At 41.0% G+C, this 18,047-nt stretch overlaps 1 protein-coding gene across 3 annotated transcripts in view; it reads right to left on the bottom strand.

The window, feature by feature from the left end:
• The window catches only part of aatka (apoptosis-associated tyrosine kinase a), a 38,124-nt gene continuing 20,077 nt past the window's right edge, over positions 1-18,047 (bottom strand). Inside the window, exons 3-14 of one of the 3 annotated variants that reach the window (XM_053514370.1) lie at positions 15,657-15,795; positions 9,339-9,418; positions 8,906-9,024; positions 8,690-8,777; positions 8,209-8,342; positions 7,830-7,914; positions 7,597-7,718; positions 6,597-6,746; positions 2,913-6,075; positions 2,650-2,794; positions 2,356-2,499; positions 1-2,213 (exon numbers count right to left, since the gene is read on the bottom strand). In XM_053514370.1, coding sequence (XP_053370345.1) covers positions 2,185-2,213; positions 2,356-2,499; positions 2,650-2,794; positions 2,913-6,075; positions 6,597-6,746; positions 7,597-7,718; positions 7,830-7,914; positions 8,209-8,342; positions 8,690-8,777; positions 8,906-9,024; positions 9,339-9,418; positions 15,657-15,795 — 4,398 coding nt within the window. In that variant the 3' untranslated portion in view covers positions 1-2,184. Of the gene's footprint in view, positions 2,214-2,355; positions 2,557-2,649; positions 2,795-2,912; positions 6,076-6,596; positions 6,747-7,596; positions 7,719-7,829; positions 7,915-8,208; positions 8,343-8,689; positions 8,778-8,905; positions 9,025-9,338; positions 9,419-9,772; positions 10,227-15,656; positions 15,796-18,047 lie in introns of those variants that run through there. The other 2 variants (XM_053514369.1, XM_053514371.1) reach the window with 2 other exon arrangements.

Genomic DNA, 18,047 nt, shown 5'->3' with positions numbered 1-18,047 from the left:
AACTATGGGTTTGTTTTATTTTCTTTTAATACTACAGTCAGCATGGAGTGTGTTGAAATGAAATGACAGCCATGGTGCTACTACAAGTGCAGGAACAAACACACCGAACACCATATTGTAACAGGATAATTCACTGAGCTCCTGATGATCAGGTATCACTTTGGCAACTCAAAACAGTCGTCTATCTCTCCTTTATAAAGTACTGATATGTGTTCCAAAAGTAGTAGAGTGCTGCAGGATTGTACAGATTACAAAACACCTCTTAACGAGGACCAGTGTATACCGATGCCTGTTCGAGAATAAACTCTGGATGTGGCCCAGTGGTGCTGGGTTGCACTTTACTGTGCAGCTGTAGTAAGACCAAGTAACATCCATAATTACAGAATTTTAAGTAAAAAAAAAAAAATAATTAAAACCTTACATAGAACTTACAAGAACTTAGTGTTGGATCACTAGCAGACACGTAACTGAAGATGGAAGATGAATGAGAAACACAGGAAGTCCACAGGCATTATTTGACAGGTGTTTGTTTTACCCCTCTATTCCTGTCGTTATACTGATATGCTGTTAAGGTTTCTCTAACGATACATATCCAGCATCTTCCAGCATTATGAGGTACCATTTATCAGAGCTGTTTAGAGAGCTGCCAGTGGCTTAAATAAGCCTCTTTTTCTTGAAGGATTTTTTTTTCTTGCAAATAAGTTATAGTTACTGTAGTAAACAACATGTTACTACACTGTTTTGTATGAACTACTAAATTAAAATGTTAATCTGTATTACAAATAGCTATCTTGAATATGTTACATGTGGAGTATTACTTAATACCTAGTAATTATAGCCTTCGCCATTTTAACATACACTTTCAGGGAAAAAAATAAGGTCCCATTTTGCACCCTCTTTGGTTTGTCTCTCTGGGGAATTTTAAGATTGTATGAGGAAAAAGATGAAAAAAGTAATCTCGGCCAACTTGCCTAAAAGGAATCCTATCTTGGAATTCAATATTTCAGTCTGCAGGTCATTCAACTAAAATTTGAGGTTGTTTGGTAAATCTGTGGAAGTGTCCTTTAAAGTTTTAGTTTATGCAATATTAAGTAAATGATCTTACTCTGATCTAATGTATTTTCTCTCTTTCTCTCTCTAGTTAAGGCTATTATGCAGCCATATTACTGGGAAATACTGACTTCTCAGTCAGAGTCAGAGATCTCATGGCTGAGTATTTCTAGCTCACTCATTCTAAAGACTAATGTGACCAAACCAGCATATGTAAACTAAACACTAAATTTCTACCTCAACAGACATGGTGATGAAAGTTCACTTGCATATAAAAGTGAACGTTGGTGACTGGAATAAGACTGGGATACATTTTTACTGTATCTCTATAAACACATCGAGGATACGAGCATAATTGAAGGAAACAAATTTGCACATGACCTCTAGGCTTCAACAAAGTGCATTTATGTAATATTTTCCACATCCTCAGGGTTGTATAGCAGCACGGAAGGGAATATGGGGTGAAGTCAGGAAGCATATTATATTAAAAACGAGTATCTTTATAATCTGGTTTAAACTTTGATGCTATCCCAATTTTTACATCCTTCAATACAGTTTACCTGAGCCTTAATATTTTAGCCTAAAGTGGTCAAAAGCAATTGCCTCCATTGAATATGGTCTACACTTTCCAACACTGGTACCCAATTTGAAACCCCCTTATAGGTGATGAAAGTTGAATGTTATTTGAGTTGAGTTGTCTTACATCCCCTCCCCCCCACCTCCAAATTATTTTGCAGTTAAAACCAACATCTGGAAGATCTGACCAATGAGTGACATGCGCACCGTAAGTAAGCCAGTGAGGAGTACAGCAATGTAAACCAATATCCTTATGGTTGCTACAGTTTGTAATAAAGTGATTTGTTGCAATACAAGTGTTGATACTGAATCTTATCATCTTAAATATGCATACATAAAATATTCCTTAAACATTTTTCTGAATTTTTAAATGCCATCTTTAAAGAACAACGTCACTGCCAACCTCTGGGCTCAAGACACAAAGAAAGGGGTTGGCTAAAAGAACTCAATTACAGCATGAGGCACTGTCTTCCGGATTCAGAGAACCCTCGTCCAGAATGTTAAACAACAATAAGAATCTAGAGCCGGATCAGACCGAAAGGAAATCTGGATGTGTTCTCAGGCTTGGTTTCCATCTGAACAGCTACCTGTGTGGAGATAACAAGAGCACAGAGTGTGATGTGAAACACTTTTGTGTGAGGTATGTATAGCAAATGTGTACACGATATGTTCTACAATGCCTTTACATTGTCTAAACTGCATTGCTGGTGGTTACAGAGTAGCACTGACCTCCCATGGGCTTGACGTCTGAGTCAGACACGTGTGTGATAGAGAAGCGAGAAACACTGAAGCGGGAAGTCTGGGGTGCTGGCTTCTCTTCAGGAAGATGGACTGGAGAGTTTGGGGGAGTGCAGATTCTGTCTGAGGCAGGATCTAATGTCAAAGCATTAGGCATCAACGGAAAGTCATTCTCCCACTCCAAGGTCCCACCTGTTTAGTAACAGGGTCTATTATTTTTAATAACACATGTATTTGCCCCTATATACTGAAAATGTACACATGATTTAGGTGCATAACACTTACCATCTTTTAAGACATTCCTATTTAAGGAATTATCAGAGTCACTGACTTCCTTCTGTGATGGCTGATCCTTAGACTCTGCTGCCTGGCCATTTGGCTCCATCATTGGAGGAAAGGTGTATTCTGCCAGTTCACCTGTAGGGCTGTCCTAGAACAGAAATACACAATTTCTTAGTTACGTTTCCATCATAAAACAAAAAAACACAGACATGGTATACATTACAAACTTCATAACAGCGTATTCAATGCAATGCATCCTGACTGACCTGGTCAAAAAGGAACACTGTGACGTCATCAAAAAAGGAGACAGCTTTCTTCTTGTGTTCTAGTTCATCACAGAAGGACTGCGTGAGAAGGGATGGCATTTTGAGGAGGCTACGCAGGTGCCTGGCACTACTTCGGTCACTCACCACCACCACCGGAACTGTGGTGAAATCTTCCTCACTTTCATCACTCTGCTCTTGGACGTTGTAGCTACGCAACTCTTCATCTGACTCATCGCTGTCGTCAGAGTCGTCTTCTTCCTCACAATTCCCCAGGGGTGCTGGTATGTCCAGGTTTTCTGGTAAGGCAGGAAGAATGCTATCGAGAGAATTATCCCGCTTAACATTTAGAACTGCATCTTCTACCACCTCTTCAACTCCTTTTTTCTCCTCATTTTCCCCATCCATCTGACATTCATCTGGATTGTCTTCCCTGTTCTCACAGTTCTTGACTTCCAGTATAGTGGAGGCTGAACCCAGGGAGTCTGCAGATAAGAAGCCCATGCTATTACTGTTAACTTGGTCCTCCATAGTTGTGGCTTCCTGAGTCGTGGATGATCCATCAGATTCAGTACTGGAGAGGCATTCAGAGGCTGGATCATCTCCAGAGTGCTCAGATTCCACTCCAAGACCATCATCTGGAGCAGACTCTTTGGTCAAACATCCCCCCATCTCTGGAGGAAATGGGGCCAACACTGTAATCACTGGACCTGATGCAGGAGATGAACTTGGATCAAACTCCATGTTCCTCCTATCCTGACACAACTGTTTGACGCTCAGCAAAGGATTACCTACATTTGCTATCATACTTGTAAAATTATTTTTAAATCCCTCCTTCACAATCATCGTAAGAGATGCGTCTTTTACAGGTTCTTTTACAAAGAAATCAAGTTTGTTATCAAAGAAGATGCTTCCTCCTTCACAGGGGCTTTTTTCATTTTCTGCATCATAGTCTGAAAAATACGCTGAATCTCTGTATTGGCTCCTATTGCCCAGGCTTGTCAGCTTAAGAGTACTGTTGCTAGTTGGGGTCAAATCATTTTCCTCAAGGTCCATTTGAAGGACCATTTCATACTCTGATTCCACACTTGTACTGAGAACTGGTTTTGCCTCCAGGTCTTTCATGACAAACTCAGGCGACTCATTGTTCTCTGTGTCGTAGCCACTATCAAGTGACTTGGGCTGAATGGATGTGTGGTAAGCATCTGGACTGAAGGCTTCACAGGGGCTGCTACTTGAAGCAAGGTCTATAAATTCCTGAGGGTCTTGGTTTGGAATCTGTCTATGCATGGGTGTGTGTGCTAAGTTTATGTCTTCAATTTTTGCAAAATCAATAGGAGAGTCTGTAAAGACCTCAAAGGTAATTTCAGGACCATCGCCATCACTGCAGTCATCAATGTTTACCGAACTTATGCTGTCCCCTGTATGACAGCACTCGGAGACATGCTTGGACTGAGCACCACGCGTGATTGTGGGACCGGCTGACTGCACTTTTATGTCTTGTGCAGGAATTGTGCTTCTGTCCTTAGTCCCGGAAAAAGAGAGAAGATTGGTACTTGAATAGTCTTGCATAGGGAAGCGTTCCGGTTTCTCCGTAATATGCAGAAGGGGACTGTTCTTTTGAGGTGGATTTTTAATTTGGAGCTTTTCTGGGACTGATGACTCTACCATAGTCTGATCCCCAGAGCAGAATTGTATATATGACACACACTCTGTATTTGAATCTGTGTGTGAAAATGCATTGGGGTTCCTGCCAGTAGCCTCCATTTGTGGATGCTGTTTAAATGTATCAGCGGGTGAATTTTGCCTGGTTGTTAATGACACTGGCTGTAAGTTCTGGCCACTGGAGAAAGGTGTGGTGTGGTGAACATCAAGATAGGTGTCGTGAAACCCCCTTGTCTTTCGGTCATCAAAGTTTAAAGTGTTGTTATTTGTGGATTGATTTGAGGTCCAGTTAATTGTTTCCATCTCAGTAAAATGATCGATGTCATCCTCTGGATCAGCAGCACCCATAAGAAGACAATCGGCAGCTTCAACATCAATAGTTATATTGTGTGGCCTAGGAATATTCTTCGGTAGGCTACCCATTGTATCATAATAGGCCTCAATAGCCATATTTTTTTCAGCAGTTCTCTGGTTGGCTTCGAGGTAGGGGTCACATTGTCCTAGACTGGGGCTGCCCATCGAAACCGATATGCCACGTGGAGTCTCGTGGGCACCTGTGTTGTGCAAGCTTACAGATTTAAGACGAGACTCAGATGGTTGATCTCGCTTTAAAGGAACTTCCTGTTCTCCTGAGGGTGTCAGTTCACAGTGCAGTCTATCTGGTTCACTGGGGAAAAAGTATTGACCTAATTGTTCTGCAGAATCCATGTGGTTCAGATCTTGTCTTTGAGGTGGCTCCACACTGAGGGCAGTAGTTGTTGGACTAGTATCTGAAACATTGATGAAGCTATTAGAGTTTTTTGATCCTGGCCAGTGTGTATTTGTATAAGCCTCAGTAGGACTTTTCATCTCTTCCATGGAGAGGGAGCATTTGCTGGAATTGTGTTCTGGACTGTAGTCAAGAGTGGCCTCCTCCACACTTATATTGCACTCGGTGGGTTCCTCAATGCGAATATAGTACTCGCTGCTAACAGATGGACTGTGTGCACTCAACACTGGGACCACACCTGGGTAATCGGACTTGTATTGAGATGGAGAAATACCCAGAGCGAGACTTTCCCCTTTGCAGCTTCCTGTAGAACTGCTGAGGGGATAGTATATATCCTGATAATGTGGGTTGCTACTTCCTAGAGGGCCACTTGTAGATGAGGAGCAGTAGGGTTGTTCAGCTCTGGCCTGTTCCCACTTATATTCAAAGTTGAGCCCGTCACTGGTCTCAGTGACTGTTAGTATTTCATCACCGTTCTCAGACTGGAAACTGTCAACCATGGAGAAGTGCTCGAGCAGGGGGAATGAGGAATTAGATGAGGGTACCTCTAGGGCTGGGGTTCTCTGGGAACTGCCCGTGTCGAGACTTGGTCTGAGGGAGTTCCAGCGTTTCTCAAAGTCCTCCTCTGCCTCATTGGTACCCTTAGCACACAAATAGTTCAACAGCAGGTAAACCTCCTCCACAACAGGCCGCTGCTCAGGTTGCAGCCAACAGAATTGCATTACTTCATACCTGCTCATAAACAAATAAAAATGCACAGTACTTGCAATTAGAAAGAAAACTTCAACCCCTAATTTATATTAATGCTTAGACAATTAAACCGAAAGCTCACTGTGTTTATTTTGGTTGCTGTTGCAAGTTTTGATGAAATGACAAAGAAAGCATGCCTTCATTTACATAAAAGGTCAATATTTTTAACTTTATGTACAATAAATTTTAGTTATTGTGTGGTATACAATACTTAATGACTAGAAACTTTTAGGAAAACCCAAAAGTATGATAGATTTAACTGTTAAAGCGGAAAACGAATGACTAACCACACTCAACTTATTGATTGTGATACCTATTGATTTTTTCACTTTGCAAGGAAGAAAATGAAATGTGCCCTTAAGAAACCTCTGATAGAAAATACATTGTGTTGCTAGTATTCATTTAGGTATAATTGATGACTGCGTGGTTTGTATGTGGTAATAGGGGAATAATGATTGTGAAGCACATGTTGGATATAAGGTCTTTAACCAGTGGTGACTCACCAGCGTTCAGACAGAGGGACTTTCAGCAATGGCTTTGGCAACTTCAGTTGCTGTTCTTTCACTGCATACGTCAACACCTGCCTGTCGGTGTAGTGTCTGTATGGCTGGCTTCCCAGCTCAAAGAGCTCCCAGATTGTCACACCCAGTGACCTGTCAGGAAAAAACATCTTTAATCTGCTGTCATGAAAAGAACAGACGTGTATAAAAGGTAGTGGCCCCTATTTTTATTAAGTGTTTTTGTGTGAAAACATCATTAAAAAGAATTCATCTGATAGTAGCGGATCTTACTATCAGGCAAATACAACCTCAGATATATGACTTTTTTGTTTGATGAAAACCAAGCAGCATTTCAGCAGAAACACCTCGTACCCCTTGTCAAGTATGGCGATGGAGGGGTCATGATTTGGGCTTGTTTCGCAGGCACATGACCTGGACACTTTGCAGCCACTGACTTGACCATGCACTCCTTTGTAGCCAGAGTACTCTAGAGGCAAATGTGGGGCCATCTGTGCAACGGTTAAAGCTCTGTCGAAATTGGGTCATGCAACAGGACAATGGTCCTAAGTATACCCGTAAATGAAAAATAAAAGAATCACGGTTTCTATTGGCCTAGTCAAAGTCCAAACCTCAACATAAATTAAATGCTGTAGCGGGACCTTAACAGAGCTCTGCATAAGCAAATACCCATAAACCTCAATGACCTGCAGCAGAGTAAAGAAGAATGGCCCAAAACGATGTGAGAGACTGATGAGGTCATACAGGAAATGATTACTTTAAGTTACTGCTGCTAAAGCTGGATCTACAGTACAAACTATTAAATCATGGGGGTACTTAACATGTTGGCCATTTGAGGGTGTATTTGACAAATACTAAGACCCTTTACAATCATAATATTTTCATTATGTTTTTACAAAAAAAAAACTACAACATAGAATTAAGAGAGGGAGCACCAACTTTTACTTATGATTGTTTAGTGGTTGACTTTTAAAGCACTTCTCACCACACATTGCTGGCCTTTGTCTGGTCCACTACTAACAAGTTGCCATGGACTTCATCAATGAGCTCTGGGGCGATCCAACGCAGTGGCACCCAAATCTGATCTGCCGTCACAAAGTAGTCATCCTAACAGAGACAGAGGCAACGTCTGTGGACTGAAGCAATGGAATGAACAGAGGCTGGTGTAGCCGAGTCATCTGCAACTCCGCCGGTCCTGTTTATACACTCCTGACTCACCTTGTACCTGCTGTGAGATAGGCCGTAGTCGCCGATCTTCACAGACATCTCTGAAGTAAGGAGACAGTTCCTGAGAGCCAGGTCACTAGGGATATGCAAACATTCATAGTCAGAGGATAAAGTGTTCAAAGTCTAATATACAATAAAATGTCTGATCATTGTACCCCATTTTGTCAATGGTTCTCATGCCAGTCGGAGTTTCCGATGAACAACAGGTTCGCCTCCAGCAACAAAATCACTGATGCTGGAGTTTGTAAGAGGCACTCAGGCAGCATCAGGATATTGTTACAAGAAGAGACCACAAGACAGGAGCTAAAATCCATACTCTGGAATGAGATCAAATGGACCTAGCTAACAAGGCAGACATGCTTCTTCTCACCTGTGAATGTAGTTATGTTTGTGAAGGTACTGAAGCCCGGAGGCAATTTCACACGCCATTTGTTGGAGGATGAACGGGTCAGGGGTGGCTGAACCTGCTGCCCGGCAGCTCCGGAGGTATCCTTTAACGTCACCCTGCAACCAACCAAAAACTACTCATCCACAAAGTTGTGATCAGCGGTAACAGACCACACATCAGGTGTTGCAAAATATAATCTATATTTCAAAGTGCGTTTTTATTTCACTTCTACTAGAGCTGTGAATAGGCATTTGAGCAGACTGACCGTATACTGACCAGCAGAGGGAGCCTCAGTCCCTCCGAAATAAACGCATACTTTGGGCAGGAAATGCAGAACTCCTAGATGTGTGGGTATTTATACCATCCTACATGCATACAGTACACCAGCCTAGTGGAGCAAGGTGTGTACTGTACTGTACAGTATGTATAAGTGTGTGAGACAGTCGCAGTGAAAGAGAATTACCAGGGGGCAGTATTCCATAATCAGCAAATAGGGTGTGACATCTGTGCACTGGGCCAGGCACTGCAGGAGGGCAGGATGCTGCAGAGTTCTATATTATTCGTACATACAAACATAGAATTAGACGTTTGATGAAAATGGTAAAATTAGGATATGGAAAAGAATTAAGTGAGGGGGGAAAAAAAGGACAGAGACAAAGTAATGACACTGGACTCTGACCGGTAAGGTAGAGCTTCTTCCAGAAATTGTGTCTGCTCCTGAATGCTCGCACTGGCTTTCAGCTCCTTTACCACCACTTGTGTGGTGCTCAGTCCAGTGTTCACCTCCCCCAGAAAAACCTGAAAACCAAAACACACAAATTATTCACAGACCGTAGACTTGCATGAACCACCCTGTGGACCAAGCAGCAGAATGTGTAAATTATGTAGAGTTCTCCATTCCCGAGCACTTCCCATGTTTAAGCCTTAAAAACTGTCTTCTTTCCACAGCACAGTAGCTTTGACTGATATTGTATAAAATTGCACACACACACAAACATACTGTACTGGCTTCTCATCAGTCTTAGACTCTATGCCAGGTATGCATGCAAGAACTAGAGCCCTGCATGGTAAACCCTTCATTGTAAAAATAATGTTTGTTTGGGAAAGCTCACCTTGCCAAACCAATCATGGCCGATCTCCTTTAGGTAAAGCAAGCTGTGGCGTCCAAGATCCGCTGACTTCAGCAGCTGAACTAAAATAGAGAGAAAGGAAGAGAGATCATAAATTGAAAGCATGCACCCTCAGGAAATGTGACTTGTTTAACAATGAACAATGCATCATGGTGAAAGAGCCTGAACGCCAAGGCAGTTCTGTAAATCTTAGCTAGCCACCGGCCAACCAGGAAGACGGTTTAAAAGATAGTATTTAACTTTTATTCTTTTACTCGGAAAACGCTGACTTGAGAGAAAAAGACTATGGAGACTTTAAATGAAACTTCCAGCTAGTTTTTAAAATAAAAGATTATTGAAGATTATTGAAGATTATTACATCTGAAATGGCATGTTCACAGTCGAATGTGAAGAGAATCCAAAAAATCTGTCATTACTGCAAAGCAGAAATCCATGCCTGGGTCTTCAGGGAGGAAACAGAACTGCGGTACTGGCCCAGTTCAAGCTAGCATGACTCCTAAAAACACTCAGGGCGCGCATCCAGTTAGAAATGCAGTCTTTTCCCGTTTTCTTGTCAACAGCCTTGGTCATCCTGCCGCACCAGCACACACTGTCCGTCAACATTCCAATAAGTCTTGTGGCTGCAACTTTGTGCGATGTTCCTGTAATGAATGCCCAGAGCTAAGAAGCTAGAGTTAAGACCTCAGTCATCCTTTAGTCTCTGCTGGGCGTCTTCCCTCTCTCGTCTACGCATGTCAGAATGTGTCTGACGTCCTGGACCCTACGGCGGAGACACAAGAAGTGTATAATAGCCCTGTCTTCACTATGCTGTCTCTGTCCATGTCCCTATCTCCCAATGGTGCTGTGGGGGCTGAGATATAAACAAACAGACCTCTGTAAGCACCAGAAAGGCCTCTGTCAAACACATGACCCCAGCCTATGTGTGCACTATTCCTTCGTCCCCTCCTACAGTTCCCTCCCTGTATTATTTCTAGTGATGTGGCCCATCCTCCTCCTCCTCTGTGTTCCAGAGGTCACTCATTCCAGCCACTCACAGCCGCTCACGCTCTCCTCTAAGGCAAAATCGCTGCCATTGTGCAGAGCGTGATGCCGCATCGTACCCTGGTACCAGGCTGGACACAAGGCCCATTCTGTACTCCTCAGAGCCTGGATTGTCACAGTGATAACAGCCTGCCCCCTCCCTAGTTCAGGCTGGACACACAACTATCTCTCTCTTTTCTTTCCTACTGTGGTCATCAACTGGCCCTTTATTAATATTTGAGTGGAATTTGGGGACTGCGCATTCCTACCCCACAACTGGCATTCCCAGTGCAGACCACCCCTAGCTTTGGGCCATCTTCAAAAATGCATTAGAGCTAGAGGTACATGATGTCTGCATTATGGTGGATTGTCCATGATATATATATACCTTAAAAGAGGTCAATAGCAGGGCAGAATGCACATACACATTCACACACATGAAAGATTTGGTGTTGGACAATGGAAGTCAGAAGAAAGCAATGTACCACATTACTGCCACCTTTAGAAAATAGTTAACATTCTTTCATTACAAAAATGAATAAGGGTCCAGTGGGCTGACTTCACAACTGTTCATTAACATCTATCTAGATGAATATCTACCCAGCCAATCCAATAGACATGTTCAAAATGATGAAGCTGTTGAAGTTCAAGCCAACTATGAAAATAAGGAAGATATGTGATTACAGTGACTTTGAATGCGACATGGTTGTTGGTGCCAAAAGGGCTGGTCTGAGTTTGAGAAAATATCCAGTGAGAGGCAGTTATCTGGGCGAAAATATCTTTTTGATGTCAGAGGTCAGAGGAAACTGGTTCGATCTGAAAGACAGGCTATAGTAACTAAAATAAAATTGTGTTACAACCGAGGTTTATGTGAATGCACAACTTTGAAGCAGTTGGGTTACAGTACAGCAGCAGAAGACCACAGCTACGAACAGGAAACTAGGGTGACAGGAATGGTCCCTGATCTGGGCTTCTACAGTTTGATGTGTTGTTTATTATGAAATGCTTTTCTGCTCACCATGGATGTATAGGCTCTACTTATTTGAGTTACTGTACACAGTAGTGCAAACAAACCTGGTTATTTTCTGATATAACATATTACCAACTTGCAGACCTTACACTCATAAGATGGTTTTTTTTTTTAATTTTTTTATATACCATTCTGTGTAAACTCTGGAGAATATCATGTGTGGAAAATCCCAGGAGATCAGCAGTTTCTGAAATACTTAAACTAGACCTTCTGGTATCATCACTACAGTATGCCACAATCAAAGTACCAAAGGTCACAAATGTACTTCATTCTGATAATGATTTGTACGTTACCTGAAGCTCTTGACCTGTATTTCGCACGACCACATAATTGGCTGATTGGATAACTGCATAAGTGTGCAGATGTTCGCAGTAATGGAAAGGGATGGTATACATCTTTATAAATTAAGTGCTAGATTCGATTAGAAGGGATATAAATCTCATATTTCATCCAATAATCTTTGTTCCTGTTGTTGAAAGATATACCTCTCTATCATATCCCAGATAAAACTGTATATATATATATATATATATATATATATATATATATATATATATATATAAAAAAGCTTTACAAAATGGAATACAAGATAGATCTGTGTGTCTGGTATAAGAAGTTATACCTTCCTCTTTTCTTCTTGTAGATTCTCAACGGTGGCACACTGCAGTGCCCGTACCTGATACACTGTGCATTTTCATTTAATTAATTATACATGTTTTATTATCATCTTAAGGTGCAGATAAACATTGTGCAGATGTCCTATTACACATCTGTCCCTGTAGTAAGAGATTCACTCTGCCTGCCAAATTCCTAAGAAAGTCTCTGGACGGAAAAGAGAAAAGAAAAATGTTTTATTTTCGGCTTTCCTGAATAACATGGTGTAGGAACGAGCTGGAAGATGAACAAGCCTCACTGTGGAGAAACACTGCTCAATCTAATGGGGTCCTGGACCTGCAATACCTGGACCAATCACATGGCCGTAACTGCAGGTGTTGGTGGGAAGACTCCTATTGGCTGGCCTGCTAAAAGATCTTGCTTTAATCTAAGATTCCTCCTTCTAACTCCACATCCCCCTCACGCACTTACAGTCCACACAGAGAGCACATGTGAGTCATAAAGCCAGCATCTGACATACTGCAGCACACACACACACACGCACAAACAGTCAAAGGAAATATTTTCCAGTCCTTTTATTTCTCTACAAATGCCCAGATTATAGCAACAGAGAGAAATCCAGCTTCTATATATTTTTTCTCTCTTCCCTCTTTAGTTCTTTTTATCTGACTTCCTCAATCCACACCACAGTCCTCTAGTTCTCAGTCTCACTGCATGTTATGCAACAAACAGATGTGCATCCAGCTCTATGAGGCAGCCATCTCTCTGCTCCAGTGTTTATTGTAAGAATGCAAACAACCTGACTCTTTTTTTTCCATATGTAACCCCGGCAAGCTTCAACAAAGATCCTGTTCAATCAAGACTCGCATGCACTATACCAGACTGGTATCTATATAATACCAGTTCAGTGTGTCCCTGCTACACTCAGACACACTACTGTTCCCAGATAGAGTAGATTGATAAAAAATGCAACAGTACATTGGCCGTTACATTCCATATTAGACTAGCACCCGCAAAAGCGCACACAAACCTCCTTTAACACAGTGTGCATGAAGATGACCTCAAGTGTCAACACAAACCAGGGTAAAATTCCTGGTAAGATATCTAAAGGGTTGCTTTGTAAAAAGAATCTAATGCATAATTAGAAATGAGACAAACATATTACTTATTCTGTGATGATGGCTGACTTAGAATTAGATTATTATTGAAAGAACAGACCATTTAGAGTTAAAAGACATCAATGCGTAGCTAAACATTCTTCAGGAAATGAATTATAAAATGCATTTAAAATTGGGCATTTATATACAAAGCAATCTTTTAAAAAACAGACTGGAATGTGATATAATGAAGCCAATGTGAATGCGTGCATTTGAGGGCAATAACAACTCTAATGCATTCCATTATAATGTATTTAAATGTATATACAGTACTTTAATAGTTCTACAACTTCTAGACATCTCTGAAAAATGGCAGGTTCTTATGATGTAAAAAAACAATGAAAATAATATGAGTCATGTCTGACCTTCTCCCACCTTTAGGTATAAATTGCAATATATAAAAATAAAGTTAAAAACGATCAGAAATGTTTTATAGGGGAAACAACTTATAATAACCTACAGTAGGTGCATGTGTGTCCATATTTTGTTAAAACACCTTCTGATTGCATTACATCCCTTGGTCTTTTTGGGCAAGAGTCTATCATCGTGGCAGATCTTGGCTTCGCAGTAGTTTCCCACTATTTCTGGAAAAACCCTGAAAGATTCTTCAAGGCATGAGATCATTTCCTGTTCACAGTCCGTTTCATGTCATCTTACAGATATTTAATTGGATTTGGCCAAGCCATTTCTTTGTTCAGTTGGATGTATGCTTTGGGTCATCATCAGCTTGTCAGTAGAGAGCTGAAAGTAGATACGCACTGATCCCGATACGACACTCAGCTACTCCTACTCTTAAAATCCATAAAACCTAAAGTATACTACTACACCATACCATTTTATGGCAGAGCTGGATGGTTACTATGCAAGGTGCCTTGGCCCCTGTAAATGACACAAAGCTCCTGCCTTTTCTGCTTTTGATGTCGGTGTTGACAACTTTGATAAAAACATAGTGTGAGCTACGTATCTTTCTGGACATAAAAAAAACTGCATAAAAATAAAATCCTAAAAAAGTTGTTGATCTTTCAGCTGTTCCCGGAAGCAGCGGACCATCCGACCACAAGCTTGGCACAGGTTTTATGCCCTTCCTGACACAACCCTCCCATTTCATCCAGTGGCTGGGGTTTGGGCTTGGAATCGAACCTGGGCCTTCCGCATGGCAGCAGAAACCTACCACTGAGCCACTAATGCCGCAAAATTCTCAATGTTTTATTGTGCAATCATTCAATCGGATGAAAATAGGATCGCAATAGGATGAAATTTATGTTTTTTTCCCCTTAACACTAGAAGCGCAGAGCAGCGGTCATTTGACCGCTATGGGGGGAAAAAAATACTTCACACTCGATCAAATTCCAGGACCCTCCTTTCATGACTTTTTTCTAGATCTGTGAGCTTAATCACCCTGCATGCTTACATTTTCAAAATTGCACCAGTAAAAGCCAGTATAAAGCTATTTTGCTCTTATTTACGTGAAATCGCTGACAGCTTCGCGCCGGTCATGCCGTTTCCTGCCTTTTCCAACCTGCGAGTCTCATTTCTCTCAGCCGATGGCGCAAGGGATCGCGCATACTATCTATGCGTCATTTAGTGTGTATATGTAACTATCTCAGGTTTCATTCTATATATGCAGTTTATATATATATATCGTGGTGTTTGCTTCGGTTATGACATAGCATAGTTTATTATCTGCTGTGATAGATCTTATTTATCCAAACCCAATAATAAAGCTTTATATCCTCAGGAGGGGTCATTACATTGTTTTAGCATAGATCTGCTCTATCTAAAGCACTGTCACACAAAAAAACATCCGAGAAGCTTTATATAGAATGAACGAAATAATGAATTTACTCAAAACGTTATAAAATTATTTATCTCATAAGTAGAGACTTAGTGACTCCCCTTAGAGACTTTGTAGGAGGTTTTCTCAGTTGAATATAAAAAGAAAATATCGCTGATTATGAACGCTAGAATGAATGGCGCATTGCCCAAGTGCAAGTTGATTTTGGAGCTAAACTATTTGCTTTGGGTGAAAGCGCCATCTAGCGATCATTGTGTGTCAGTGACAGCTTCCTATTCAAAACAATAGGTGGTCAAATGACCGCTGAACCGCGTTAAAAGTAGGTGACACTGGCGCGGTGCTTCTAGTGTTAATCAAATCATGCAGCCCTAGATGAAAGTGATCTTTGTGAACAGCAATCAGGTCAGTTTAATCAGAGTACATTAGTAAACATCTTATCAGATCAGCGTTGATGTAAAAAGTTAAGCTGGAATCTCTATTCAAAATAATTTCAAACAGATTAAAGAAATATTGTCCATGTAACTTGTTTTGGTCTAAGACTAAAGACTAAAGCAAATTACGCTGTAACATTGTTATTGAAAAGCTATTGAAAGTTTCTACTGCTTTATATCCCAACCTCTTATTTACTGATTTATATCAGCCTAAAACTGAGCATGTTACTTTAATGTACAACATGTTCATACTTGATCTACATGGTTGTTTGGCCACAGGCAGTGAGACCTCAGTGAGGGGCAGGACATAGACATCTGGGCCATCTTGAGAGCCGGAGGAGGCGAGAGTGGACAGATCTGCCTGGAACTCCTCACCAGTGTTATCAAACTCCTGCGCAAGACAAATACACAGACAGATATAAACTCTACAACAAATACACTGTATATACACACACACATTTCACTGTTGTCAATAGGTTAATGGACAAATGCTAAACTGTTAAAATAATTAGAACATAACATTTAGGTGTTCAAAAGTATTGAAACAGTAAATTAAACATCCTTATTAAATATGTAATGTCTTATAGAAACAAGAAGTTTTTGCAAGCACAAAAAAAACGTTGTGTATAGTTTCTCATGCTGTACCAATTCACTGTATTAACCCTTCTTGTCCAGGATTCTAGCTTGATGATTCTTGGATCCAGTCCTAACGGTACTAGCATGCTGATGGTTTTGATGCCGCTCTGTATAAGAGCATCTGCGCTATTCTATCAGTGTATTTTCCTATTTTTTAACCTATGGTATGAAAAGCTTTTATCTTCTATACTCACGATACTGACATAAATGTATGTTTACAATTAAAAAGGTTAGACATCCAAAGCTGCAGCACCAAAGCGGTACACCAGTGGCCATCTGGTAAACAGTCATATTTTTTTTCTTTTCAGTAATTATTCACAGAATAAACAGAGAATAATTAGTAGAATGTCTGTGTTTAACCATTAAAACCCAAAGCATTTTAGCTGTTTTTTGTGTTTGCTTCAGGATTGTGCAATATAGAGTTTCATTTCCCCCCTTTTTTTAAAGCACAATACAAAGCAAAAAATGGTCATATATTCAAAGACATACAACGAACCCATAAGAGGGCTTTTGTATGACTGTTTCCAGTTGTTTATATGACCAAAAAATACATTACAGTATTTGCGACATCACTCAAATCAAGTTTTAAAAGTAATGATAACTTGGGTGGACAGCACAGTGGCTTGGTGGATAGACGCCTTGAACCTACTTTAATTCGTGCCTCGGGACTGTGTAGATGGAGTTCTCCATGTGCTTGGTAGGTTTCCTTTGGTTAACAGTTCCCAAATGGCCTGTAGTGAGTGAATGAGTGGGTGAGTGTGTTTGCTTAGTGATTAAGGCGTTGGAAGGTTCGGAGGGTCTAAAGGCCACCAGGTTATCACTGTTGGGCCCTTAAGTAAGGCCCTCAACTGCTCAGAAGTATAAGATAACAAAAAAAAAATCAAAGTCGCTCTGGATAAGGGTGTCTCCCAAATGCCTAAATGGCCCTTTTGGGCTGAAATCAGGTGGCCAGTGAAGAATATCTGATTTCTTAAATGCATCCCATCCAGGGTGTACCCTGCTCTCCTGCGACTCTGTATACAGGATAAAGAGGGATAACTTGAATGAGGGATAACTTGGGTTCTACATTAAAACAGACTTTCATTTAAGAAGTGTTTTTTTTTAACCAATGTCATGTTTCCGGCACTCATCCGTGCAGTGTGAGAGTTAGGGCTTCATGGCAGTCTTAACGACTGTAAAGGCATTTTCTCCCTTCTTCATTTGATTCAATTTGTAAAATTCCACAGTATTTGTCAGTGGTAAATTCAAGAGAAAAGTTGTGACCAAGACCCTTCCGTTTACTTCTGTCATCTAATTTCCTGCCAATACTGTGATTATTATAAAAGAGACCATTCATTTTGCTACCAAAATCGACTAAAGTAATTAATGTATTCCGCTGCCTTGTATAGAATCTTACCGCACTGTGTAATGACGTGGTGTTTGGAGGTTTGTGCAACAGACAGGCTTCTATGTTCTGGGGAACAGATGGAGTAGGAGGCTGGGCTGGAAAACTGACCTGCTGGACTCTCTCTCTCTCTCTCTCTCTCTCTCCCTCCCTCTCTTTCTCTCTCTCTCGCCTCCTCATGCTGATGAGATATACATAAAGCTTCCATTTCACTGATTCTCTACATGCCCCCATTGACCCAAAAACAAGCAGGCATTCATGGATGTACATACACGTACATACATACACAGGCCACGCTTCATACACAATTAACCTGTACACCCCCTCCACAACTGTCCGAGAACCAGCTCTTCTTGTCAACCTGCACCAGTATGGAACAGTGGAGCCCTCTGCTGCACCAAGACTCAGTACATCCTAACCACAGAAACCACCCAACACCCACTCGGTAACCTACGGTAACTGGCACACAATAAGGCTTTCTAAATGAGCTCCCTAAACCAACCGCGAGAACGAAAACCAAAGCTGTATCAACACTCACATTTGTTCATCTCTTTCATGGAGGAAATTAAAGCACAACATGGGGTGTTATGTTATATTATGTTATGTTATGTTTCAATTTCCCT

The sequence above is a fragment of the Clarias gariepinus genome, chromosome 16 (assembly GCF_024256425.1).
Source record: "Clarias gariepinus isolate MV-2021 ecotype Netherlands chromosome 16, CGAR_prim_01v2, whole genome shotgun sequence".
In the NCBI taxonomy this organism is placed as follows: domain Eukaryota; kingdom Metazoa; phylum Chordata; class Actinopteri; order Siluriformes; family Clariidae; genus Clarias; species Clarias gariepinus.
Note: the sequence above shows the minus strand (reverse complement) of the source record. Positions and strands in the feature narration are given on the sequence as shown.